General features: G+C 33.2%; 1 protein-coding gene across 19 annotated transcripts in view; it reads left to right on the top strand.

Moving 5' to 3' along the window:
- Positions 1-26,801, top strand: part of C2CD5 (C2 calcium dependent domain containing 5) — an 82,655-nt gene that overhangs the window by 16,918 nt on the left and 38,936 nt on the right. For 4 of the 19 annotated variants that reach the window (XM_036865209.1, XM_036865215.1, XM_036865213.1 and 1 more), the window contains exons 7-10: positions 458-656; positions 5,665-5,816; positions 10,554-10,639; positions 16,823-16,931. In XM_036865209.1, the coding sequence (XP_036721104.1) occupies positions 458-656; positions 5,665-5,816; positions 10,554-10,639; positions 16,823-16,931 (546 nt within the window). Of the gene's footprint in view, positions 1-457; positions 657-4,552; positions 4,678-5,664; positions 5,817-8,722; positions 8,915-10,553; positions 10,640-11,246; positions 11,280-16,822; positions 16,932-19,653; positions 19,720-26,801 lie in introns of those variants that run through there. The other 15 variants (XM_036865214.1, XM_036865207.1, XM_036865206.1 and 12 more) reach the window with 10 other exon arrangements.

Below are 26,801 nucleotides of genomic sequence, written 5' to 3'. Positions count from 1 at the left end.
ACCTCCTTTTACCCCTACTCCCCTGCCACTCTTACCCCATTACTTTATTTTCCTTTGAAGAACTTATTTCCATCTAAAGTTTGTATTTATTATGTACGTATGCGTGAGTGTATATGTACACTCACGCATACATACATACACACCCACACACTCTCACACAGATATATCAGATAATAAATATGTTATATTTATATTTAATAAGTACAAATGTTATATTTATAATAAATATATGTATTTAAATAGAAAATAGAAATATTTATACTTATATTAACATGTTAATTATATTTAATATTTATAAATACATAAAAATGTTATATTTATATTTAACATAATGTTACACTTAATATATTAAATAATCTATGATTTTCTGGACTCTTTCCTCTTACCACCATGTCCAGCTTTGTATTATGCAACATGCAGATAAGAGGCCGACTGTGTTTTCTTCCTTTTTTCGTAGGTGAACTGCAGAGGAAGATTGGCTTGAAAGTACTTGAAATGAGAGGAAATGCAGTTGTTGGGTACTTACAGTGTTTTGATCTGGAAGGCGAATCTGGGTTAGTGGTACGAGCCATAGGAACAGCGTGTACACTGGATAAATTAAGTAGCCCAGCAGCATTCCTTCCTGCATGTAATTCCCCGTCCAAAGAAATGAAGGAGTAAGTATGAATCGATGAATTGTTCTTATGGAGCTTTTTATCTTTTGCCTACATATTTTCATTTGATTTGAAACATTTTAGTAGAATTGTTCAACATACATTTTTTCCTGCAGCAGTTTTCTTATCAGAGATGACTATCAAAATTTGAAGCTTAAAACTATTTAGATATACCTAATATTTTATTTATACTGTCATGAAATTCAAATTAAGTAATGTAAAATTAAACTTGTTCCACATCTTTAGACACTGTATATCTAAAGCACAAAACGAATGTTTATGCATTCTGAAGAATTTTACTTGTTGTCTGGGGAATGCTTAATACCCTATATCTGATAATCCGATTGTGCCAATTATTCGCAACACAGTATAGAAAGCAGGAAAGATTGACCTTTGCAGGGGTCTCAAACTCCAGTGTCTACAGAGGCCAAGCAGTTTATATAAATAAAACAGTTGGGTATAATGGAGAATACTGGGGACTGCATAAAACAGATGTTGGCAAACTTTTTCTGTGAAAGGCCAGATAGTTAATATTTCAAGCACTGGCCATATAGTTTTTATGTTTGTTAACCAAAAAAAGAAAAAACGAGTTTGCCGATCTTGATCTAAAGGAATTTAAACTCTTAACACTTTTTTAAAAAGTATTTGTGATCCAACAGAACACTTCTGTTGGCTCCATTTGGCTAATGTGTCATAATTTGTGCCTAAGGCAGAGATTCTCAACATGGTGGTGGTGGTGCTATCAACAAAGAATGCTTGAAATGAAAATTTTCTGTCATAATGCCTGGGGTGAGGGGGATGATTCTTTTGGGGACCAGAAATGCTGACTGTCCCGCACAGCTAGGGACAACTCTGTACAACAGAGACTTGTTCCATACTAAATGCCAATAGCACTTCCATTGAGAACCATTGCTCTAGAGATTCTTCTAGATCAAGGGTCAACAAACTTTTTTGGTAAATGACCAGAATGGAAATAGCAAGGACTCAACTCTGCAGATGTTGCATGAAAGCAGCCGTCAATAGTATGCAAATGAATGAGTGTGTCTTTGTTCCAATAAAACTTACTTATTTTTGAAACAGATGGCAGGATGGATTTGGCCTGTACTGTATAGTATGCTGACCTCTGTCTTTTGTCATCAGGAGGTCAGAGTTCTGTAGTCAGAAAACCCAAAATGGTTCCCATTTCAGCAGTAGTCAAGAGAGGTTGCCTAGAAAGCAATCACAATTTGTTTTTTCAAACAGTCTATGTAAAAGTGAGATTCTTTATCTCAACTTTTTCTTTTTGTTTAATTATTCCTTTCTGCTGGCCTTTAGTTATTTGGGTTAAATTTTAGTCATGAGAGGGAGCACAGTATTACATACATTGCCTAATTTTATTTGGAAATACATTGATAAGTGAAATAATTGTTTTAAATGATTTATTGAGTGAATTTGCTTTATCTTCCATTTAAAATCTGTCTTAAAAAAGATATGAACTGCTTTCTGCTACAGGTGAAGTCAGATTGCAGGTATAACTTTTTGAGGGATTTAGATTTTTTTTCTCTTTCCGTAGCAAATTTAAGTAAAGACCTGGGTCCCTCTTCCTTCTGCCACCCTCCAGCTTTATCTGTACTGCCTGAAGGGGCCTGGCCTTTGCAACTGTGATGTTTGAAGTTTTCCTCTTTTCACTGAATTACTTAGTGGAAAGAAAGCTGCAGTACCTGTTGGTCCCTTAAAGTGATATATGGATGGTAGGGGAATACATTTCGCCTTCATTCAGGAAGAGCTCCATTAATGTAAATCTGAGCTTGTCTGAGTTTTCTTTTTCTAATTTTGTAGCCATTTGCCTTAAATTGTCAGCTATTCACACCATGAAGAATTTAAGTGGCTTCATTAAGATTTTCTAATGGCATCTTACTGCATAAGTCATGTTATTTAAAAAAACAAAAACAAAAACCTCAGGCTGCTTTATTTCAACCAGCTTCTTTGTATTTTTGTTAATGAATCAATTCGGGCGCTAGTTTAAAATTGTTTTATGAGTCACCTGATTATAATTATTTTGGTATTTAATTTTAACATTGTTGATTCTAGACAGGGATTTGATAAAGGTAGTTTGGATTATGTTCTTGCCTGAATAGATTTAACGTTAGAAATACCACTAGGGTATTCTTGTAAGGCAACCTTTCATGCAAGGAGAGTGATATGAATTAGGACTCAAAGAATACATTATGGTGACGCTCTCTCCATTGTGCTTGGATTTTAATTTGATGTCATAATTTGAACATTTAATGATGTTCATTTTATTTTACTTTTATTAATGGTGTGTTCTGCTCCATCAGTTTGTGTTTTCCTTTTAGGTATTTAGTGTATTACGGAGTATAAAGCTCTTTGGTGTTTCCTAGCTGAACTATCTTGATGGTAGAAAGTGCATTTAAATATGGTTTATTGATTCTCTACTTTAAAAAAAAAGTACTTTCTAGGAGACATTAGTCATAGTTTCTCCTCTGTACGGCACTGATTCTTAGACTTTTTAACTCCATTAGTCACTTACTTCAACAGAGAAAGAAAAAACAAAAATAAAACCTCACCCAGTTGCTTGTGTAGAAATTGGTCACCAATGAGATATTTGATTTTTATCAAACACTTTAAAAATTTAAATTAGCAACAAAAGCAGAAACATATGTCCTATAGTAAAAGCAGTGATATTTTCAGAAAGTAGATGGTCTTTAAAAGACCATTATTGCCAGTTAACGAAAACTCATGTTTGGATCTTGATAAATTGTGATTATTGGGAATGTTCACTGGGCAGCGGAAAAGGAAAAAAGGCCAGGAAAAGTTGGGCTCTCGATTACTTTTAATTTGAATTCTAAAATATGGGAGTATGGTAGTTTTTCAGAGTGTAGTCACTTAATTCATTTCCCCTCATTGTGTGTAAGGGAAGGCATTGCACAATGAAATAGTTGCTAATATGAAGTCCAGGATTCTTAATTATATAATATACCTTTTTTTCCCCATCCACTATAACTATGCTCTTTCAGCTGAATTTCTTTGTGAAAATTTTAAGTGCTGTAGATGAATATATATCTGTGTATCTGGTCTAAGTATCCTTTACACGTGCATAGATGTGATCTATTGCAGGATATTAGTTGATATCTTAACACAATTTCAATTTAGAATGTAGTTTAACTAAATTCTGTTTAAGTTTAATAATCTATTCTGTTTGAAAGCTACATAAAAGTCATTATATTGCTTAATGTTTTTTTTTTTTTAAAGTGGTGTCCCTTTGCTTTGTTTTGTCCCCAGTGTAACATGGTTTTAAGCTATATACTTGGGGTGCTGAAATATGGAATAATTGGATCTACTCATTCATTCAATTCACTCATTTCTCTTTATGCTGTCATTTTTCATATTCTTATGTAACTCTGTCTTGATATGCTAGACAGAAACAGTTCTGTTAGTTAAACTTCCTTTGTAGAAAAATATAATTAATTATATCAGCAGTTATTCATATCTCACTCTCAAAGTAGTATAAGAACATCATATTTGGCTTTTCATTTTTATGTGTGTTTTCTTCCTGAAATATTGTTTAGTAAGCTCTGTGGTGATCAAAATAATAGCAAACATTTTAAAGTAACTGAAAATCCAAATTTTAATCTTTTTCTTATTTAATTCCACTGGCAGTTCTGCTTGCGATTTTTCTTATTCACATTCCTAATTTGTTAATCTGATTCTTTGTAACTATTTCTTAACAAATTAATATTTAGCTCTTTTTTATCTCAACTTGTTTTGTGCATGCTAGGGATTAAAAAATAATTCCTCTACCCTAACTAAAAGCTCCTTTGAAATTATTTTAACATAACTTTGCTATCTCTTGTATGTATTGTTTTCTTTTCTTCCACTTTGACCACAAATTCCCTCAGGTCTCCGCTGGTTCATCCTCCAAGCCATGGATGCCGCTCGACTCACAACAGCCCAATTCACACTGCTACTGGCTCACGACTTACTCAGAACTTCTCTGTGTCTGTTCCCACTCTCATCTATACTGGTACGAGACTGCTCAGACTCCAGAGCTGGGGAAGCAGGCCACGGGCAGAGTGGCTGCAGAGGGCAGGCAGGCAGGTAGCGTAGGCAGGTACCACGAGTCTTTGCTTCCTCCTTTTCTCACTCGTAGTCCAGCGGCACTGAAGAAATCCTGTATTTAGCCGCCGCAGAGGCTCTAACTACATGGAAGTGAAAGTGTTCTTCCAGCTTCCAAAGTCTCTTCCATAGATCCTCTAAGAACCCTATCTTGTATATGTATACTGTGAGTTTTTAGGAGAATCCTCCAGTATGTGTTTTTGCCATTATTTCTGCAGTTGGTTAGAAATAAAATTGATGATTGGACTCTAAGTGAAATAGCTGCCAAAGCTTCTGATTTGCTTATTTTCTTTATATACAAAACTTGTTACAGTAGGGTCTGTTTCATTCTGTGGAAGAGAGCTGTTGGAAAACAGGTAAGCGACTCTTCTGCATAAAATGCAATGTTTCTGTGTAGCCTATATTGATTTTCCACTCTGCTGTGTTTTTAGCTGTGGCACTCTTGATGCTATAGGATAAGGAAACATGTTTTTCTTTTCAAGATACCTGTGTGTGCAAATATAAAAAATATTGTGAATATTTACACACACCATTTGCAGTCATCATTTTTTCTTTTGTAATTTAAAAAAGCATTGTTTGTTTGAAAATATTTTTATTCATGTATTTATTCTTTTTGTTTATTTCTTTTAATGTTTTTTTACCCCCTTAGTCTGCCATTTCATGCTTTTTGGCTTTTTTACTTGGCTTATTAACTGTTTCAATGCAGATAATTACTTATCTGGAGAATGATGAATGGTTAAACAGCAATTGGATGTCTTTGGCCTCATACCCAGCTCCACACTTAAGAAATGACTGCTGGCCCTGCCCCAGTACTTTCCTGGTGTTTAGATCATGCTGCCTCCGTCAAGTCCTGTGGCACATGATTACTTAATATTTCTCCACCTTCTTCTGGCAGGATTCCCTTCAATGAAGATCCCAATCCCAACACTCACTCATCAGGACCCTCAACCCCTCTGAAAAACCAAACTTATTCCTTTTCACCTTCCAAGTCCTACAGTCGACAGTCCTCTTCTTCTGACACAGATTTGAGTTTGACACCCAAAACTGGTAAGGCACTTCCACTCACTTTTTCTCTTTTTCTTTTTTTCCCAGATTTGTTTATGTTCCTTACTAGCTTTCCATCCAAGCCTTTCTTCCTGTTTTTGGCATTTAAGTTAAAAGATAATGTGAATACTGATCATTTTCAGTTACTACAATTAAAATGTGAAAATTTTGTGTAGTTCAGAAGTTATCCTGTTCAGAGAGTGACATTTTGTTGATTTAATCATAGTGTAGATAAGAAGGCCAGGGTTTATTTTTGCATGTAGTCATTTTCCATTTCATGCTCAAATTAAGAGGAATAACATCGTAAAGCATTTGGATAGAAAGTAACACTAGTAGCTTGCAATCCAATTCCTCATGCAGTATAAGCATTTTTGAATTCATTGTTTCTATTTTGGAATTTAATTCTAAGATTTTATTATGAAAAAAATCTTATAGCTGATATGGTTATTTTGGAGTACATATATCTGTTTATTAGCTTATTATTTAAAATATTTGGTTTTGCTAGTCTTACTCTGTAGGTTAGAAAATAGCATTTTTGCTTTACTTATTCTTGCATATTTGCCAGTGTATGAAATTTATAATTTTTCCCTCTCCTATCTGTATTTTGTTAATCTCTGAGTTTTTGTGAATATGTTTTATGATAAAAACTGATTAAAAAATCAAATTAGTTTCTTACTCCTTAAAATAGAATTAGCTTATTTAAATCATTGAATTATTATTCTTAAGAAAAATAAAAAATAAATAAAACATTTAAAAGTTAATAGTTTGCAATTTTTGCAAATAGCATTTTTGTCTGGGAGTTTCCTTGCCAGATTGATGAAAACATTTTGCCTAGTTTATTTGCATTATTTTTAATTTATCATCTTTAATAACTTTATTTTTGTGTTAGACAAGAGATTTAGAAAATGACCCCAGATTTTATGAAAACAATGAAAAGAACCAGCACTACTTCCAAAGTAAAGAAAGGGCATTTTAAAAAATCCTATAGACATAATACCTATTTTTATAAATATAGTCACAAAATGTAAAGAAGATAATTATTAACACCTAATTCTTTGAAAATACTTGCTTTATTTTTACATGTATAATTATAAATAACAACTTAAAATAATGTGATATTTGATAGTAATGGATGCTTTGGAATATGGCATCTTCACCGTATTTCTGTCATAAAAACTGAACCATTGAAATTGTAGTGAAGTGGGTTTTTTTGTTTTGTTTTGTTTTTAAATAAAGACTGAGATTCTGGCCTTGTAATTCATAACAATGAAAACAATAAAGACCTAGGATAGCATTTGAAGAGTAAGTTTTCTTAAAATATTTTTGAGGCTTTGTCCACTGGTTGTTTATTTGTGTATTCCAGGTCACTTTTCAGTATTTCTTATCTTACTTTTTTTTGCCATACTACAGACACATTTTGAAAGTATTTCCTTGGTCTTTCTGTTTCTTTTTTTTCATTCTCCAGAAAAGCCAAGTCTAAAGAAGATTGCCAAGTAATAAATTAACTGAACGAGACTTCTCTTCCCTTAGCTTTCTAGTAGGCAATCAATTGTACTATCAATGAAAACTTTTTTGCATTTTATTTTCTAGCTCCAAATTTTTAGTTTTTAAAAATTAACTTACAAAAGAGGTATTATTCTCATGTATTTCAATATTTATAAGCTGTTGCTAAATTAATCATTTTGTTTTCCTATAACTATTCAGTACCTCAGTTGCATATTTATAGGATATTAACAGTTTTTAGTTGTTTGGCCTTATCATGGGTCCCAAAAAAATCTTTGAATACTCCTGAGGAGCATTCCTATTTCTCATGGAGATTTAAAGTGGCAAAATTATGAATGTTCTAAAATTTCTAGAGCTGTAGTTCAGCATGTATTTCATGATAGATTAGTTGTTTATGATTGATTTATTATAGGTAAATTAGAGAGCCAAAAAGAGAACGGAATAAAGTTAATAAAACTTAGACTGAGAAAGTTGTTTTTCTGTTTGTAGTTAAAGCTCTCACCCACCTTCGGATGGGTCTTCAGATGGGTTTTTTAAAAATTTCATATTGATTTAAATATTTTTGTAGAGTCTAATTTTTGACATTTTACAAGGTTTTATTTTCATTTTTTTTTTTTCAAGTATTCAACTAGTAGGAGTGGAATTTTAGAATGCTGGTGTTAGGATATTGATGTGACACCTGACTCAAGCCAGTTTTTACTTTTTTTGGTCAGGCTTTTTGCCATGTATGTTTTTTGTGATCCAGAGGGTATTTCTTTGGCTCTTAGGTGCTCAAATCTTTGTAAATATAAACAGTACTGTGATAGGACTTGTGTATTTAAAATTTTAGAGGAAAAAGAAAATCATTAATGTACATCTCAAAGATGGACAGAAAAAAGTTAATATTTTATTTATTTAAACTTAATAATGGCGACTATCTGCTTAATGTGGTAGCAAGTGTTGATTTTTTTTGAATGGGTATTCAAATACTCATAAGTGGTATGTTTTAGTTAATAACATTTGAAGAACTATACTTTGACCACTTTAAATAAGTTTTTATATTTGAGACAACAAATTTCTGGCTTTAAAAAATGTGGTACATTTTAGCTTTACACAGTCTTAAGCAAAAAATGGCAGGAAAGTCAGCTAAAAGTAATTAGAATGGCATAAAATCCTATGTTAGTGATTTAAAAAATTTTAATGAGGGCAGAGTTTGTAAAGGTTTTGTTGGGTTTTAGACTCTGCCTTTTATTTATATTATGTTGAATAGATGATCTTGCTGATGACTTCATATGCTTACTTGATTTGTGTATGCATTTTACAGTTCATTTCTACTGTTATGTTTTGCTTCATCATTGCTTTCCTTATCCTGCATTTTCTGGTCATCTTCTGAACCTGCAACTTTTCTCTGCTACTTTCCTCCACAGCACCTTACCCACAGGGGGCTAGGATTTACCTGTGTCCCAGCTCCCCCTCTCTCTCTTGTGGTTCCCTTCATCTTAAAAAGTCCTGTCTTCTCCTCTCGGAATCTAGCCTTCCCCCTCATCCTTCTAGCCTTGTCAGCCCAGTTCTGAGGAAAAGTGTTTCTTTCAGTGAAGAGCTGTTCCTGGCTGCTTCTGGTAGGATCATATTATGTCAGCTTTTTAATCCCTTTATTTTAAATCATCTTTGAAAAAAATTAATTATTTCATACCATATAGAAGTATTGGGTGTTTTACACAGGATGTACTTCTTATTTTTCTTATTGGCAGAGTTTAATGGTTAGAATTATTATGAGGACATGATTGAGGATTACTTGATGGATAATTATGAATATTCTGCTAAAAGAATTTTATGTATTAAAAAATTATGTGTCTAAGGACACATAGATCTGCATATTTCCAATAATTATTGGATTCTCATTACCAGAGTTTCTGTTTTAGATGCTTTACTTTCTTTCCCTTCACACCAACTCCATTCATGTTGGACCTATACCATCATGTTGCTAAACCATATGGTTACATTAGTAAATTATTCTGTTTGAATCAGTTTAAGTCTCATTTTGGTGGTATTCTTTCATTTTCCTTTTTTTTCTGTCCATTGCATTAATTTTCAAGTTATTCTGCTCTATTTTCTGATATTTCATTTATCTCTACAAAATTACGTTTTATTTTATGGCTTTCAATATGCTTCATATAAAGATCTTAGTTTCATTTCTGTGTTTAGTATTGTATAGTCTCTAAAAATTATGTTTAGGTTACTACAAGAAAAATACATTTCTTTTTTATTTTTAAAGAACAGAATGGGACTATACACATGCTAACTTTTGTTTCCTTATCCAAGAACAGCTAAAAATATAAAAGTAAATTAGTTCCTTTTTTAAGTCATCGTAGTAAATCTGCCTGCATGTATCTTCAGTTTTAAAAGGTGGGACTAAACTATTAACTCTAGTTTGTAGAGTACTGGCTTCTCACCTGTCCCCTGCTTTCTATAATTCTTTGACCATAATTGGTCTATTAGTATTATCAAAAGAATAAACTAAGATAGGGAAAGAAATTTAAAATTAAGCCTTTAAAAAAATACATCTAAGAGCTTGGGAAATGTAATTCTTTCATCCATGACTGTGTACATTTGTGAGGTGTCTATTATATGTCTCTGGTTTTTTAAAAAAACTATGTTAATTTTTGCAAACAAGTGTTGAAAACTATGATATGAATATTAATACTGTTTTGTCATGAATGTTATGTTTAGGAATGGGAAATTATCAGAAAATAGATTGACTGTATTTCAAAATTGCCTGAAATTCATGCTCTTTAGAGAATTTTGGAATATTTTAAATAAGCCCAATTAGTGCTTTTTCTCTCTGTATATTTACTTTTAAACAAACATTTAATTTTCTCATTTCTTTTAGTACTCTTAAATTGTTAGCATGGTATAAATAATTGGTATTATATTGATTATTTTTTATTAGAAGATTCAACTTTTAAAATTGAATATTATATAAAAATTTATCACCTTAATATAATTTTATAAATGATTTTTAGAACAAATTAAGTCCAAAGCTTGCTGTGATCAGTAGGACTTTGGCATCTTGCTTCTAAAGAAAACTTTGTGAATAAAAAAAGTAAAATATGTGCTTAGTTGCCATCACAAATACTTTAAATGTTTGGATTGTTTTTAACAGATTTTGACTCATGATATTTATGAAGATGAATGCAATTAAACTGTCTGTTTCTCTAGTTGTTTTTTGGTTGTTATTTATGTACTGATGTTCTGTAGGAATGGGAAGTGGTAGTGCTGGAAAAGAAGGGGGGCCCTTTAAAGCTCTTTTAAGACAACAGACTCAGTCAGCTTTGGAACAGAGGGTAAGAGTCACTCAACATTCTTTATTCTTACACTGTTAATATGATTTTATTATCATGCTTCCATGTACTTATAACTTATTTTTATAAACTAGTTTTGGTCATGTATCTATAATACTATAATTTCAATCCAAAATATATTTAAGGTATCAGAGTAATTCATTTATGAATAATTACTTTTAATTTGGAATAATTCTATAAATATTTTTGTTTTGTCTTCCAATATTATATTAGAAATAATCTATTTGGAAATATCCATTGAATGATGAAATCATTTCTGATTTTATATTAAAGTTATAATATGTAAAGGAAAATAGGTAATTTTCTAGAAAAAATTTTATTGATGTTATATTAAAAATAATTCTTTAGTATATTAATATATTTATTTTCTGAGATGATTTTTATCACTGGCCAATGTCTTTGGGGTTAAGAAATGCAGATTCCATATTTCTACAGATTAACATAGATAATGTGGTTGTTCAGTATGTGAATACATCACTTTTAATTACTATAAATTTGTTTTATTAAATATGTTGTATGGAACAATGAATAGTTAAAGTTTTGGGATGATTTTCTCTTTTTATTTTTTTGTATAAACTTCATTGCTAAGGGAGGATCACCTCATAGGTTCTGTAGAAGGCGGGTATGTTTCTGAACCTGTGTGAGAGCCTATTTCGTGTATCGGTAGCTTTTGTAGTTTTAATCTTGATCATTTAAATTTTATTTAAGCTGTTAACAAATGTTGCCAGCTTTTTTTCTTTTCATAATGCAAAGTTTTTTTTTTTAATTTAATAGCACTATGAGGCTCATTTTTTTTTTCTGCTTAACTAATACAGTGCATGATTTTATATGTCATGTCAATTATTTTAAGGCATAGTTCCATAGCTTTCATTATGTCTGATTTGGAAGTTATAAGCGTTTACAGAATTTTCTTTTACATGTTCCATTTTATACTAGCATTAAATTAAAAAAAGATGAAACATAGTGAATGCCTGTAAAAGGATATATTTTATAAACCAAAGGTATTTCTTTTCTAGAGGTTGACTTTTGAGAAGAGTGTTTTTCAGATCCTATTATTATAAATAGTACAATAAGTAATTTTTTTAGACTTTCTTTCCTGGTGCTGAAAGTATGTGTACGCACTGTTTGCCTTTTAGACGAGGCTGGAGATAGCAGAGCTGAACAAACAGAGCGATGGGGCTTTAGCAATACCTAGTTCTTTGCCTTATGCTCTGTCAGGCAGCAGTTGCCTTTCAGCTACTCTCACATCTTGCAGGCATACCAACTACTGCCATCAAGTAGCCCACCTAAACATTCAGACTGTGCATTGAAACCAAACATAGACTAACAACATGGGGAAGAGGGTCAGATAAAGGTGTGTGTGCCACTTACAGTTTTTAGGCCAGAGAGCTCTTACCGCCTCCCCACTCCCAGTTTTACACTCTCTCGAGTCCCGTACACTAGGAATATTTCCTGTAATCTAATTACCATTCTAGAAATCACAGGAACAGAAAAACTTGAGTTGCCTTGACATTTGCTATAATGAGATTCTGCTTGTATGTTAAGCCCATGACTTTACTCTCTGTACTAAGAAGTTTGAAGAGCACCTAGCTTTAAAAGAAAAATAATACTAATCAATGAAAATTGTTTTGGATTTAGTTTGGATAATATTTATGTTTTCAAATATGCTTTCAAAAATTCTTAAAATTTTGGACACATTAACACATTGGGCCTACATTACTAGATAATCCTCGTGGCATTAACAGCAAAGGTGTGGAGAACTACAGTTTTCACTTACAACTTTATAAAACCTCAGTTGGCAATATATTTACGTTACCGAACCTTGCAGTGGCAGTTACTTGAATCCGTGAGCCTCCCTCTCTACCCTGTGTACGTAATAAATAGAAAAAGCATTATCTTGTTTGGCTTTCCCACTTACCTGTGGTTGCCATTAGTATGGGAAAAATATGTACAGAAGTATGAAGAATTCTCCCTGTATGTGTACAGATATGCCTTAACTCTGCCAAGTTGAACACTCGATCAAGTTGAACCCATGATCTACTTATCATTTTATATATTCATTTTAAAATACTCATTTCTACCCCTTGCTACCTTTAATAAATTATATGACTTTTTTTTTCTTATGGAAAAGAGAAGCTTTATTTGTCCATCATCTTTTATTTTATGAGTTATTCAAGTAGCAGTTCTCAAAAATAAAAGCGTTATTATTTTTTTTCCTCTCACAAAAGCATTAAAAAATAAGTTGACAAGATCTTGGTAATAGGTATCAGATTATTGGGAGATGAGAAATAGAGATAAAACTTTTACTTAGATTTAGGTTCTGCCTATGAACTATTTGCTGTAAAGCAAATAGATTTATTTTTTCAATATGATTTTTTTTTTCACTTGTAAGAAAAATGAAGTTACTTTTTGATTCCGGGATGTATATTTTTCTTCAATAAAGAAACCTAATTGACTTAGTTTAACCTAGTATTTCCCAAATATATTTTACCATGGAGTCTTCCATTTAAAGAAAGAAACTTTCTTTAACTTTGGGAAACTTAGATATAAAGCAAAGTCTTTTGACAAATTATCTTTTTAGAAGTGGGGATAAAATTATATAATAAATCATAGTAGGAACCTGGCATGGAGTTTTATATCTAGAAAGTTTACTCTGGTGTCTTGAGATAATAAAAAGAATCTCTGATTTCAAAACAAATTGCTTAAATATCTTCTAAGAAAAATCCTATTTAAATCTTAAAAAAAAAATCCATTTTTTGTTCTCAGAATTTTCAACTAGCCTGTCTTTGAGCACATGCTATTAAATGATTTATGCTGCATGTACTTGGCTTATGTCAAAGTATCAACATATGAAGTCTTATCTAGGCTCCACAGGGCAAGATTTTTTTTTTTAATGTATTTATTTATTTATTTATTTATTTATTTATTTTTGGCTGTGTTGGGTCTTCGTTGCTGCACACGGGCTTTCTCTAGTTGCAGTGAGCGGGGGCTACTCTTGGTTGCGGTGCGTGGGCTTATCATTGCGATGGCTTCTCTTGTTGCGGAGCATGGGCTCTAGGCACGCGGGCTTCAGTAGTTGTGGCACGCAGGCTCAGTAGTTGTGGCTCGCGGGCTCTAGAGCACAGGCTCAGTAGTTGTGGCGCAGGGGCTTAGTTGCTCTGTGGCATGTGGGATCTTCCCGGACCAGGACTCGAACCCGTGTCCCTTGCATTGGCAGGCGGATTCTTAACCACTGCGCTACCAGGGAAGTCCAGGATATTTTTAATATAAGGGCTTTCCAGAGAAAATGTCTTCTGTAGTACCTGGCATTCCCATCTGGACATTGAAAGCAGGGTGTGCTTGGGCTGATCTTAAGGAAGCTGTCCTTTTCAGTGAAAGAGAACCTATAGATTCATCAGGTATAGTAACAGACTAGAGATTAAAATCAATTCTTTAACTCAGTGTTTTAACCAGAAATGGCAAGAAGCCAGGTGATAAAATCTGTGGTTCAGAGAGAACCTAGGCCCTCTTCATCTCAGTTTTTGACCTGAAACACGGAGATGATAGTACCTCCGTCTCAGGGTGTGGGAAAGATTGTGAAGCATAGTTTTAAGCTACTGTGCATAGGACTGGCACGCTCTAAGTGCTCCATAGTAGTCACTGGTGATGGTAGTGGGAGGATAGGTATTTAACAGTCAGCTGAGATACTGGCAGTAGCCCTTATGAGAGAATTGTCTGAAGATGCTAGTTTAGGTTGATTAACGATGCCATTTTAATTGTAGGTTAAATTTTGTGTGTTAAACTGAGGGGGTGTGCTGGATGAACTGGGGACAGTTAGGACAGAGTTTAAGTTGGAAGGGTGGGTCTCCGCCTCTTTGGGCAGCCATTCCCCTACATTTTCTGCTGTGACCGGCTCTAGAGTGATGCTTTCCGTCCTGTCCCTTTATCCCATCTTCTGAAATCTGGGGAGGAGAGTCAAAGAATCCTGAATAGAGAAATCATTTAGGTTCATTTTTTTCATACTTATCTGAAATCTTATATGCAGATGGTTTCCAGCATGGAATTTACCTAACTTATTTCTCAATTTTCGGTGGAAGTACTGTTTTCCATTTAGCTTACAAAATTTTCATTTTCAGTGTCTCTTACCCAGAATATTTAAAATGTTAAGTATCAAGATTAAGTGTAAAGTGCTTTTTTATACTTGGCCACAGTAGTTTGAGGAAATTTAAAAACCTCCGTATTCTTAAAATTGAAAAATCTTAAAGATCTAACTTATTAGGTAAAATACTAAAGTTTCCAGTAACATAAGCTTACCTGTACATTTCTCATTTAAAACTTATATTTTAAAAAATTTAGATGGAAATAAGGAGCTATCTTGAGTAACCATTTTATAATACTTTTAAGTAAAATTCTCCTCCCGTCGTCTCCCTTCTCTTCCTTTTCCTCTTCCTATCAGCTGGGCCAAACCTGTCCACTTCCATTGACTGTTTTTTTACTCCTTTTTTATATAGCCTAGGTTTTTCTTGCCCTTGTTCAAGATTACTTTTAAATTCTAATGAATTTATTTCTAAATATGTATGTGTGTATATGTATACACACACATGCACACACACATTTTTTAATACTGTATCTCATGGGTTATTGAGGTGTGCAGGACTGTTTGCCTCTGTGGTAAATGGCTCCAAGTTGCTATGCTGTGTGAATTATGCTTTGGCCAGTTCGTATTCTCCATGCTTTAAGCAGCCAGTCAGTAATCTTGCTGTGTTTAATGTGCCTGCTTCTAGTAGTATTCTGTATCTCTTTATCTCCCAGCTTTTATTTGCTGCATTTAATCTGCTGTGGGTCCAGAAAAAAAGATACCAATAGATTTTAGAATATGTTCCTAACATTATACATTTATAATTACCGTATATCATCGTATGAATATGGTCTGTGGGGATCTCTTATGAATGAAGTACCTGAAGTTTAGTACTTGGAACTGTAACGGTTGTTTTGACTGTTGAGAGCCCTGATTTGCTTATTATCCAGTTCTCAGTTACGTTCTGAATAGCTGAGGCTACTGATAAGTGACTTCTGGTTAAGTGAGCTGCAGTAATCTTGCAGCTAGACAGGTTGGATATTAAGTTTCCCTTACTTGCATCCAATTTGTGCAACGTGAGAGGCTTCTGTATTTGGGCAACCACAGGAACTCCCCTTTCTTTCTGGGTGTTGTTTCAATGAATTTCCTTTCTCTGCTTTACCATTTCTCTCTTGCATGCTTCTCTTTGTCTCTAAATTGACAAGTTTGATATCCTTGAGAGAGAAGGGGAGAATAAAGCCTAAAAGAACTTGTAGAATTTTATTGCCCCCCTTGCTGTCATCTGCATACCTCTCCCCTTTCTTAATACACATTTATGTTTTTACATTTTTTTCCTGCTGCCCCCATGTTGATAGAGTAAATAATCTCACACAGTGATTCTCTGCCCACCTGAACTTGACATTGGCTCTTCTCTTCACCTTTCTATGTAGCTCTTAACCTGCTCTGCTCATCTGTCTCCTCCTCCCTGAGTCCCCCATTCTTTTCCATCTCCTGCCCCAGACCTTCAGAGTCTTTACCAGTGGCCCGGGATAGGGTATGTGTGTTGAGGGAGAGTCTACGCCCACTGAGAAGTAGATGTGGGGTAGCGGGGCAGGCAGGTCGTCGTCGTCCGTCGTCGTCGTCCCCCCCCCCCCCCCCCCCCCCCCGTCTCATTGCCACTTTGCATCAGAATAGGAGATTGAGAGGAAGGAAGAGTGTGTTCAAATATCCTTTTTGGTTTTTTTGGGCCACGCCATGCGGCTTGTGGGATCTTAGTTCCCTGACGAGGGATTGAACCCGGGCCCTCAGCAGTGAGAGTGAGGAGTCCTAACCACTGGACCGCCACGGAAGTCCCGTGTTCAAATATCTTAATTTGGAACTCTGAGAACGTTTTTTTTCTCATTTAGAATTCATAAAAAGAGTGTTCGGACTTTGTATAACATACGTGGGAAAATGGATTCGGAACTCTAACATCCAAGAAAACTTTTAATTACAAAGCATCTGTAATGCATAATTGGTAGCCTTTTGTAAGGGCTAGAATTCATTTCCTTATGACAAGCTTTTTAACAAGCACATTTTTTGTACTTCACACATGGTCAGTTGTTTTCTTCCCCCGTTCTTTCTACTAGGAATTTCCATTTTTTACCTTGACGGCGTTTCCTCCTGGATTCCTCGTGCATGTCGGGGGAGTTGTTAGTGCACGCTCTGTGAAGCTTTTGGATCGTATCCACAATCCTGGTATGTTCTTTAGAAGTTTGTTTTCGATGTTTCATTTACTTACATTGTGATTATTAACATTGATATTTATAATTTTTTTTTTGATTTTTATAATTTTTAAGCCAAATCTATCCAGAAAGAAAAATGACAAAGAAAGTATGAACTGACGCACGTTGCTCTAAAATATTTGCAGTAATCTTAATTAAAAATAATTAAACTAAGTAGAAGTATATATTTTAGTTACTTTTGTATACAGAACAAATCTTGATTCATCTTTGGCCAAGGTGTAGCACTTTGAGGGAATCCTTAAGTCACTTTTGAGTCAGCTATTTTCTTTGACCCATGCAGATAACAAATTTTACAATTTGATCATTGTGGCCATTAGCTTAAGATGTTAATTCTTTTCACTAGCAATAACTCTTTATGGATTTTGAGTAATTTCCTTATTCATAAAAGAAGTATTCTTTTAAAATGTAATTGTAAACATTGTGTAGAGTACCTAAGAGTTTAAAAAAGGCAACTATTCTCTTTGGGTCCTTGGTTTCTTTTATGTAGCTATTTGTTCCATATAAGTGAACAAGAGAAAATAATAGCTCACTTCTTTAAAACATGGGGTCTTGATTATAAAAGAGAAGAGGCATGGAAGTCCTAGTAATTTCAAGCCCTTGGATTAAAAATGCTTTGATGATTTTTCTAAACCTAAAATAAGCATGATAAGTATGGTAGGAACTTTCCTATGTAATCTGTTCTCGCATCTCTCATTGACTAGATGCCCAATAACTTGCTCAAATCACTTATTATTTTGATGACATACCTTAAACCTGAAGTTATATTAATATTCTTACTTGGCACATATACAGATATGTTTTTGAAAATTTTAAATTGTCACTTCCAGTAACCTCTTCCTGGGGCTCGTACCGACAGCTATATAAAAGAGAAAAATGCTTTGAAATTATTGTATGCAAAACACAAATAGTAATTTTGAGGATACAGAGCATTACCATTCTTTTAGATTTTTAAGAAATTTAATCTGTGTCCCATGGTTTGATGTCATTTGAGTTAAGCAGAATGGAATTTTTCTAGACCCTGAACAGGATTTCAGAAAAGCAAGACTAGCTAGGATTATTTAACTCTAAAGCTGAGCAAATACATCTTTTAAGCACCAGCCTTCTCTTTTTCTTCTCTGGTTTATTTTTTTTTTCCCTGTTCCTTACTTTTTGGGTCAATCTAAGATCTTATCTTCATGTAGTATTTGCATATTCTGCAATAATTAAAAGGCACGTTTAGACTGAGGCCAGTTTACTGGATTGAGTGACCTTGAGGACTATGCCAAGTTTCATATCTATGTGTTTAGGAACTTGAATTATTTGGAAAGTGCAGGGAAATACTGAGTTAATACTTGACATTAACTGGGTGACCCAAGGCCAGTTACCTGTGTTTCTTTGGACCCTTGACTCAAATATTTTGATAGATGGCACCCACCCATGGATCTAATAGCTCCAAAAATTCAGGAATATATTCAGTGGTTGGTGTTTATTGATGTCTTCTGTTTATTGAAAACATTTTGATGTCATCGTTGCTTCCACGTACTCTGAGTAAGCTGTAGAGTCTGGGAGAACAAATGAAGGTTACTTAACTAAGTTTAAGTAGAGAGCCATATTTTACATGGCATTACTTAAAAACAACAACAACTGCTTTTGGGGGTTTTCCATACTTGCCAGTTTATTCTAGCTGTGTAAGAAATGTAAGAATCCAGACCCAGGGAAGAAAGCACAAATCTTCCTTATTACAGAATATGTTTTGTGTACTGTAACTACAGCTCATCCATTCTCTTCCTTTCCTTCTCTCTCAGAATATTTTTTCAATTCACATGGAGAAATTCTCAGTTACTAATGTTTTATTTCCCAGAAGATTGTGGGCATATATATATATAAATACTTTAATGTTATATAAGTTGTATTTCAGCTTTGTTTTATTTTCAGTTAAACACAAATCAATTACATAGTCTAATGGTCGAGTTATTATATTATTTTGATATAGTTATCACATTCTTTGGATTGTTTTTTTTGTATGTGTAGTATGCATTACAAAGGAACATTTGCTTAACATTTTCTTAATCTCCAGGCCCCTTAAATAATTATTTATGAAAAAATTTTAATTTTAAAAAGAGCTGAATGTTAAAACAAAACAAAACTCAGTTAGCATCTACCATAATGATGATGTATTAATTTTATGACACTGAGTTACTCTGCCGAGAGAAAATTATGATGGGTGAGGTGCATGTGCTAATGTTAAAAGTGCTGTATTGGACTCTCAGATGAATCTTGCAGCTATTTTTTGACTAGTGAATATGGGAAATTTTCTTTTCACACTGAGTGTAAAAGGAAAAGTCTTATTTTAAAATCACAACCACCTACTAACTCTATGGGTTGTTATTTTGGAGTTATTTCTTTTAGAACTGCCTCTTTTTAAATATTAAGCAAACAGGGTCATACAATAAGGGAAAGAATGGGGTGGTTTTGAAAAGGTAATTATCTTTAATCAGACTTTAGTTAATGTTAGATTATGATAGCATGTTCCTTCTTCTCTATCTATTTCTACTTCTTATTAACTCTGCTGTCTGTGTCTTTCTAGTTCCTGTCAAGTGGTGTTGTCAATTGTGTTCTTATTTGTAGTGTTTTTTGGTTTTTTCCTACTATTCTGCACCTAAAACTGATCTACTAATTTGCTGTTTTGAACTCAGCCTTTGTCGGAATTATGGGTAACACAAGATCTTACAAACTGCTAGACTGGAATAGTTTCAATTCAGGTATTTTAATGGTCATTCAGTACTACATATGCTGACAAAAATTATGGCAGCTCAGTGAAGTTTTTAGAAATGTTCTAGATTAAATAGGCTTAATGTCAATTCAGTTATACAGATACATTTTGCAATACATATGTGATAACTTTTGTAATCTCCATGGAAATGGCAAACATAAATATGTGTTAACTAAAATGAATTAATCAAAACCATAGAAATACCATAAATTATGAATGACTTCTATTAGGTGATTAACTTTCAGAATGATAATTTTAAATTATATTTATTACATTTTGGACAGTTTTTTCATATCAGGTAAATGACACTGGCATTAGCTTTGTGATTAAGGAAATATTAGTTGCTAAATATATATTATAAGTATTCAATGACTAGCTTAATAATCGTAAAGTATATTTAAACTTCAATTGAGATTTGATTATAATATATTTAGTGTTCTATAAATATTATAAAAGTATAACTTAGCATTTTTATTTATAATTCTAGAGTGTTCCAAAATTTGGTAAGTAAGAGCAGATTTTGGGGGGATTAACAGCTTTCATAAGCTTTCCTCCTTCCTCTTCGACATGAGAATACATTTTTTCTTTTTAAGTAATTTTACATATGAATATAGTTTGTAGCTTTTAAAGAAACTAAACTAAGATAGCTTTACAGCTGATGATGTGGTTTAGAGTCAAAGCCAATTTTTCTTTTTGATAAAAGCATGTTCTCTTAATATAAATATCTACATTTTTATGTTATTTCTATTTTAGATTTAAATTAAATAATAGAGCCATTTTGATTTAGTATCAGAAACTGGTATTTTCCTGTAGAACTTTTTCAGTTAATTGTGTCAGAAAGTACATCTATTTACAGAAAAACAAAAACAGAAACACCAGGAGGCTTAGCATTTGAGATAATATCCCATAATCTTTTCAATATTGTAAACTTTTTTTGTTCTTAGGGGTCCAGGATGTAAGTTCTGATGTAAGTAGTGCATGTTTGACTATGAAGTAACTCATGTTCATCATGTAGATTTACCTAAAGTCAGTCTAGTACACAGTCTGATCAAGTCCAACCTTTGCAGATTTAGACCGACATCAATTGGTAAACCTTTGGGGAAATTACCTCTATTTCCTATCCAAGTTTTTGCCAGCATGTTATCACATTGATTAGAATTAATCATTTGTAATGTCATGCTTTATACTTGATTTTTAGTGAGAAATTAAAAATACCCTGCTGGATTCATTTAATAAAAATAAGAATATATTTTAAAAACATAGGCAGATCAGGGTAGTGGGCAGAGAAAAAGGCTAATTACATAAGAACAGGACATTGAGGGCATCAATCATTAATAGTTTAAGGAGGCTGAAACCTTGTGAGGGCAAAGATGTTTAGAATGAGAGATGTATTAAATGATAGAACAGTTTTGGAAAAGTGGAAAAGGCAAAAGTTAAATCTTGTAGACATAATAAAGACTTTGTCCCATGTAAGCAGAATTACAGAATTTGGCAAGGAAAAACATGGTTGAGGAAGCAGTATATCTTGCCATCATTTAAAATAAAGTCCAGTAGTAAATATATGAAAGAAAAGGTGGATATGTTATAGCATATTAAAAGATGACGCTTTTAGTTTAATGTGCTCATAGTTGTATGCTTTGGATTGAGGTGTTAGAATCTTTTGATTCTAATTGAGGTGTTAGAATATTTTGATAATAGTTGGCACATATTCAGAAACCAGGTTTTTTCGGATACTAGTTTCAGAAAAATAACTTGATAATTCTGAAAAAAAGTGATTTATTTGGTAAATATATTCAAATCATTTATATATTTTTCTCCATCATTAGGGAATATTTAGCCACTCCTGTCCTGTATTACCATAGAAAATCAAGAATTGACCACATCAGTAAGAAAAGTAGTTGTTGATACAGTTTCTATTAATGCTAGAAACTGTTCATCAATATTGTATTTTCTGGACTCTCTGAATACCAGGTGTTAGATGCCTTCCAAGAGAAAAAAGAAGGGAACACATGGTAGTCAAACATACTTACTAATTATTAGACATTCCTATTTCAAAAACATTAAAATGTGGAAAGATATAGGAAAACATTTTATATCATACAATAGTATTTCATGAAATACGATATATCATGCACACATTTATTAGAACTTGTTTTGTGCCATGCAGTTCACTAGATAATAGGTGTGCAAAGGTGCCAGTCCTCCTATTTTCAGAAAGCTCATATTCTGGGAGGATAGAAGAATATGTAAATGGCTTACTGTGTGCTATGGAGTGACACAAGATACAGAGTTAAAGAGGAAGGCAGGATTAACTCTATGTGGCAGGGAAGCTTATAGAGGTGGTAATTCTTGAGCTCAGTGTTGGATGGTATATGGGAGATTCACGCAGATTTATATTTCAGACAGTGTATTTGGAGCCATGTTAATACATTCTTTGAATGTAGTTCTGAAACTTCAAGCATTTGCAAAACAGTATCCTAGCCATTACTCATTCGATGATGTTTATTACATAGCTACTTCATACTTATTTTAAGTTTTTTGCCATTAATACAGAATGTCTTGGTTAGTTTACCTTTTTTTTTTTCCTGCCCCCTTTTCTCCTGCTTTGTTGTCTTAGTTTGTGTTAACTACAAGTGATAGAAAATATTTTTATAGAGCAGGAAGAAGGGAACTCAGTATCTGAGAATTTATTTAAAAATTATTACCTTTTCTTACCTTGTTTCTTATTTTTTTGGCCTGGTAACAGACTTTGAGAAAGACAAGATGAATCTTGCTGCTAGGAAGGAGGATGTAACATTTGCAGATCTGTATGTGACACGCCTGGAACAGGAGGTGCATAGGAATAAGACAGGGTAGCCCATGGCCACATTTGCATTAACTCATTGACTAGAGGTTGGAGAATGGGTTTAAAAGCAGCAAGACTAGAGACAGGGAGCCCAGTTAGTAGATGCAGTGGTACTGGCCAGATAAGTGACCTAGGATTTGGTGGTAATGGGAGAGCTAAAGGTTTATAGCGCACTTACTATGTACTACATACTCTTCTAAGTGCTTTATGGTAGTAAGTCATTTAATCCTCAAAACACAACCCTGACATAGGCATTATTCCTATTTTGTAGATGAGCAATATGAAACGTAGAAGTTTCCCCAAAGTAAAATAGAAAGTGACTGAGCCACAGTTTCAACCTGACTACTTTGGCTTCAGGACTTACACTCGTAACCATAAATTCACGAACTATTTATAATGTAAAATCCACAGGATTTCATGATTAGTAGGATGTGGTGAGTGAAACAGGCTCTTGGCAACTTTCAGCTGAGAGAGAAAGATAGATGATGGTTATTCCACATGTCTACAAGTCTGACATTCCAGGGGGCATGTGGAAACTCAAGTCTATTTGAAAGTTCAGTTGTAAACTTTTAAGAGTAAATTTTCATAGCCCTAGCTTATTGTTTCTCAGATGGCTATGATCTTTTTTTTTCTTCTGAGTTTACCACTAAAAGTATTTCTGAATAGCTCACACATACATGTTTCTTAATTAGTAATAGTCTCAGTGAGTTGAGGAAAATTTGTTATTCTTTCTTGTGTAGGATGCATGTCAGCTTAGATAATTTTTTCAGGAAGTGACAAGAGGAAATATAAAGTAGTTATATAATGTGGTTTGAAAAGTACTAGTTTGAAATAGCTTATAAACTTAGACAATATTTTTAAGAGTGTTTTTAAGTCCTGAGTTAGTAAAACAAGGTGTTTGAAACTAAGTAACTTTCCTCTTGTTTCTGAGAATATTCTAAAAAGTTTTCTTTTTTTTTAAGTTTTAGACAGATTGTAGATTTTAAGACATATTAGACTGAAGATTTTCTCAGTCTTATAGTAAATGAACTTTGACTAGTGATAATACAAGCTCTAGATTAGTGGTCTGAATTTAGAAAATATTACTCTTTTTTGTTAGTTTTTAGAACTGTAGTTGTTTAGAAATTTCACTTTATTTTGGGGACAAAAATTAATAGTTAAAACCTAAGAAAAGTATAGTTACTGCTTTAAAAATATTTAATTTTAACAAAATATGTCAGCTGATATATAAGGAAATATTTATAGAATATACATATCAGTCTGATCATGCAGATATTTCTTCAGTGGTTGTTTGTGGAGTGCCCACCATGTCTTGAGCCCAGTGCTGGGGAGTGGGAACACCAGTGTTCATCCAGTGTAAATCCTCATCCTTTTTACATACCTGGTCTAGGCTTTTTCTTATATTATTTTGCTCTGTGTGTGTGTGTGTGTGTGTGTGTGTGTGTGTGTGTGCCTGTGTTAGTTAAATGAAGATAGGCTTTCTTGGAACTTGAATTCTGCTGATGATCTCAGCAATTATTATTTTTCTACGTCTGAGAGACACTCATGAGCAGCTGTGCGAACTAAGCCTAAAGTAGTTAAGCAGCTTTTGGTTTTCAGTATTTTAATAAGGTTTTCAGGAAATAGATATATAGAGTTCAAGAAGACATAAATATAGCATGTGTGATATGTGAGCTTTTCTTTATAATGTGACATATAACTGTAATACATAATTTTCTCTCTATACATAATGTAACGATATTCATTACTTTTCATTCTTTACTATCTGTCTGTTAAAAAAAAAATCAGATGGGTAATCTCCTTAAGTGTGAAATTTCACTCTTTTCATATATATGCATATGTAATGTGTAACTGGATATTCCGTTACATTATTATAATGTAACATGTAAATGTAATATATCATTCTCTCTCTGTATAAAATAATGTAACTGATCGCCAGTTACATTATATATAAAGAGTGAAATTTCACAATCAAGGAGTAGATTACGTATTTGACTTTTTTTTTTTTTACAAATAGTTAAGACTCCAGTTTGATGCAACGTGGATTGTATCCCAGCCACCATCCTAACGTTCTAAATTACTATGTCTTGAAGTTTGCTCTGACTTTGCACATCACTTCTTCTATAATGAGACTCTTCTTTTTAGTCTGTACTGAATCACCACCCAGTTTAAGGTTGTATACTCCCTTGAACCTGCACTCTCTAATTTCTATTTCATTAGGGGAAATATATCTTCTTCAAAAGGTTGTTTTGGGTTGGAATATTCATTTCAGGTATTTGAGAATGTAGCTTTTTGTGCTGTCCATTAACAAGATACACTATCATTGTACTGAAAATCCTACCTAACACTTCATCTTCTTTTGCTTATTTAAAAATTAGATTGAGTAACTATCCATTTCCTGTTTTTCTTTCAACTAGATTAAAAGATTCCGAAGGACAGAGTTATTCTCTTCTAGAGCTATGTAAAAATAGAACTAAATTGAACACTTTAGGTAGTCAGCGTTTCTTAGTTGCAAGTGTGTAATTGCCTAAAATCTCAAAGGGATTCAGTTTTATAAAAGCATGTTATGTTGAGTTGTTCACTTCTTTACTTTTTGAGATGTAAACTATTACTGTCATTTTAGGAATCTTTACCAGTGTCACCTGTACTTCAAAAACAAGATAAAATGCTAAAACGATGGCAAGATATCAAGCTATGGCCATGCTCTAGACAAGTAACAGTAGTAAAATGAATTGACTGTGGTGTCAACCCAGGCGTGAAGACATTACCCCTAAAAAAGGCATCAGTGAGGTATTGCTCTAGAGCTCAGTTCATGCCTACAATTAAAAGGATATAGTAAAAGATTTGTGATATTAGCAATGAAGAGTTTTGACCCTTAGAAGAAAAACATAAAATAGTATGAAATATAGTTTGAATAAATAAATAACTTTTAGTATCTCCTAAAGTGATCATCTTTTTATAATTATAAATAATTCTATAGATTATTGGGAGGAGCATGGTATTTAAAGTGAAAATATTTTTTTCTTGACATCTCTGAAATGTTTATTTGCAACCCTCGCATCTCAGCTGTATATCCTTCAAGTGACCAGATTGTATCGTTTCATATATGGCATGTATAGTTGCCAGTAAATTTTTAAGCCAGATTCTTTGTTTTGCCTTTTATATAAGTATGGTAAATCCTTAGTTTTTACTTTTGTAGGGTGAATAAAACACTTCAAATTCACTAGTGTGTTTCCTGTAAGAAATGTAATTAGCTATTTCTAAGCTTTAAAAATTCCATTAATAGGGATTAAATACTATGATATTTCTGAATTTTCAGTGGTAATAAGTTAGGCTGAGTTATGATTACCACTTGAATTTTCTCTGGCTCATCTCTGGCATTAAGTATAAAATAGGCTTTGAAGATAAATTTAATTTTTCTGTAATATTAAATAAATTGATTTATCCTAATTTTATCTTAATTAACCCCTAAATTTAATAGCCAAAAAGTTCCTTTGACTTCTTGCTTACAGTTGTAGGTAATTATTGTTAATCCAATTACTAGTTTGTGATTAAGTGCTCCCTACTGTATGCTTGCCTTGCTTTCACCTAGAATCTAGGGCCATTACTTTCTGTAACCATTTCAGTGAGCTGCCATAGTTTTCAGTCTGTACTGTCACCTGATCCAAGCATGCGCCAAAACATCCACTGTTTCTGGCTCTTGTCTGCTGAATCTGCTTTGCAAAACCCTTCGTTCTTTGAGCTTTTGCTTTAGCCAAAAACCAAATTTAAGAAATTCTTTGGAGTGTGGACATATGCCATTTGCTTCCTTAGCCCCCCTGTTCTGTAACTCTTTAGCTTTTATTAAGCTTGTAAATACTTTATTAAGTACAACAGTGGCATCCCCATGTGTAATTGTGTGGCTCATGTGTCAAAATAAAGGCTGCTTGTGAACTTGTCAGAAGAGCATGAATGCTCTACTTGCGCTGCATTCAGCATTTTTTCTTGTTTGTTTTTTTTTGTTTTGTTTTTTTTAAATCAGCCACTTATTCTTTCATAGTGTTTGGTTTAATTATCTGATTATTTTATGTATTATACCAAGGTAAGTTCGATGTAAATAAACTTTGTATTCTATGTGGTTACATGTATCTCATAGTAATTATTAGTACATATTTTTCCATTTAGGCATGCTGGCCTTTCTAAATAAATAGATCTTGAACTTAAAATAAGTAACTTCCTCCATTTTT

The sequence above is a fragment of the Balaenoptera musculus genome, chromosome 10 (assembly GCF_009873245.2).
Source record: "Balaenoptera musculus isolate JJ_BM4_2016_0621 chromosome 10, mBalMus1.pri.v3, whole genome shotgun sequence".
Classification (NCBI taxonomy): Eukaryota; Metazoa; Chordata; class Mammalia; order Artiodactyla; family Balaenopteridae; genus Balaenoptera; species Balaenoptera musculus.
Note: the sequence above shows the minus strand (reverse complement) of the source record. Positions and strands in the feature narration are given on the sequence as shown.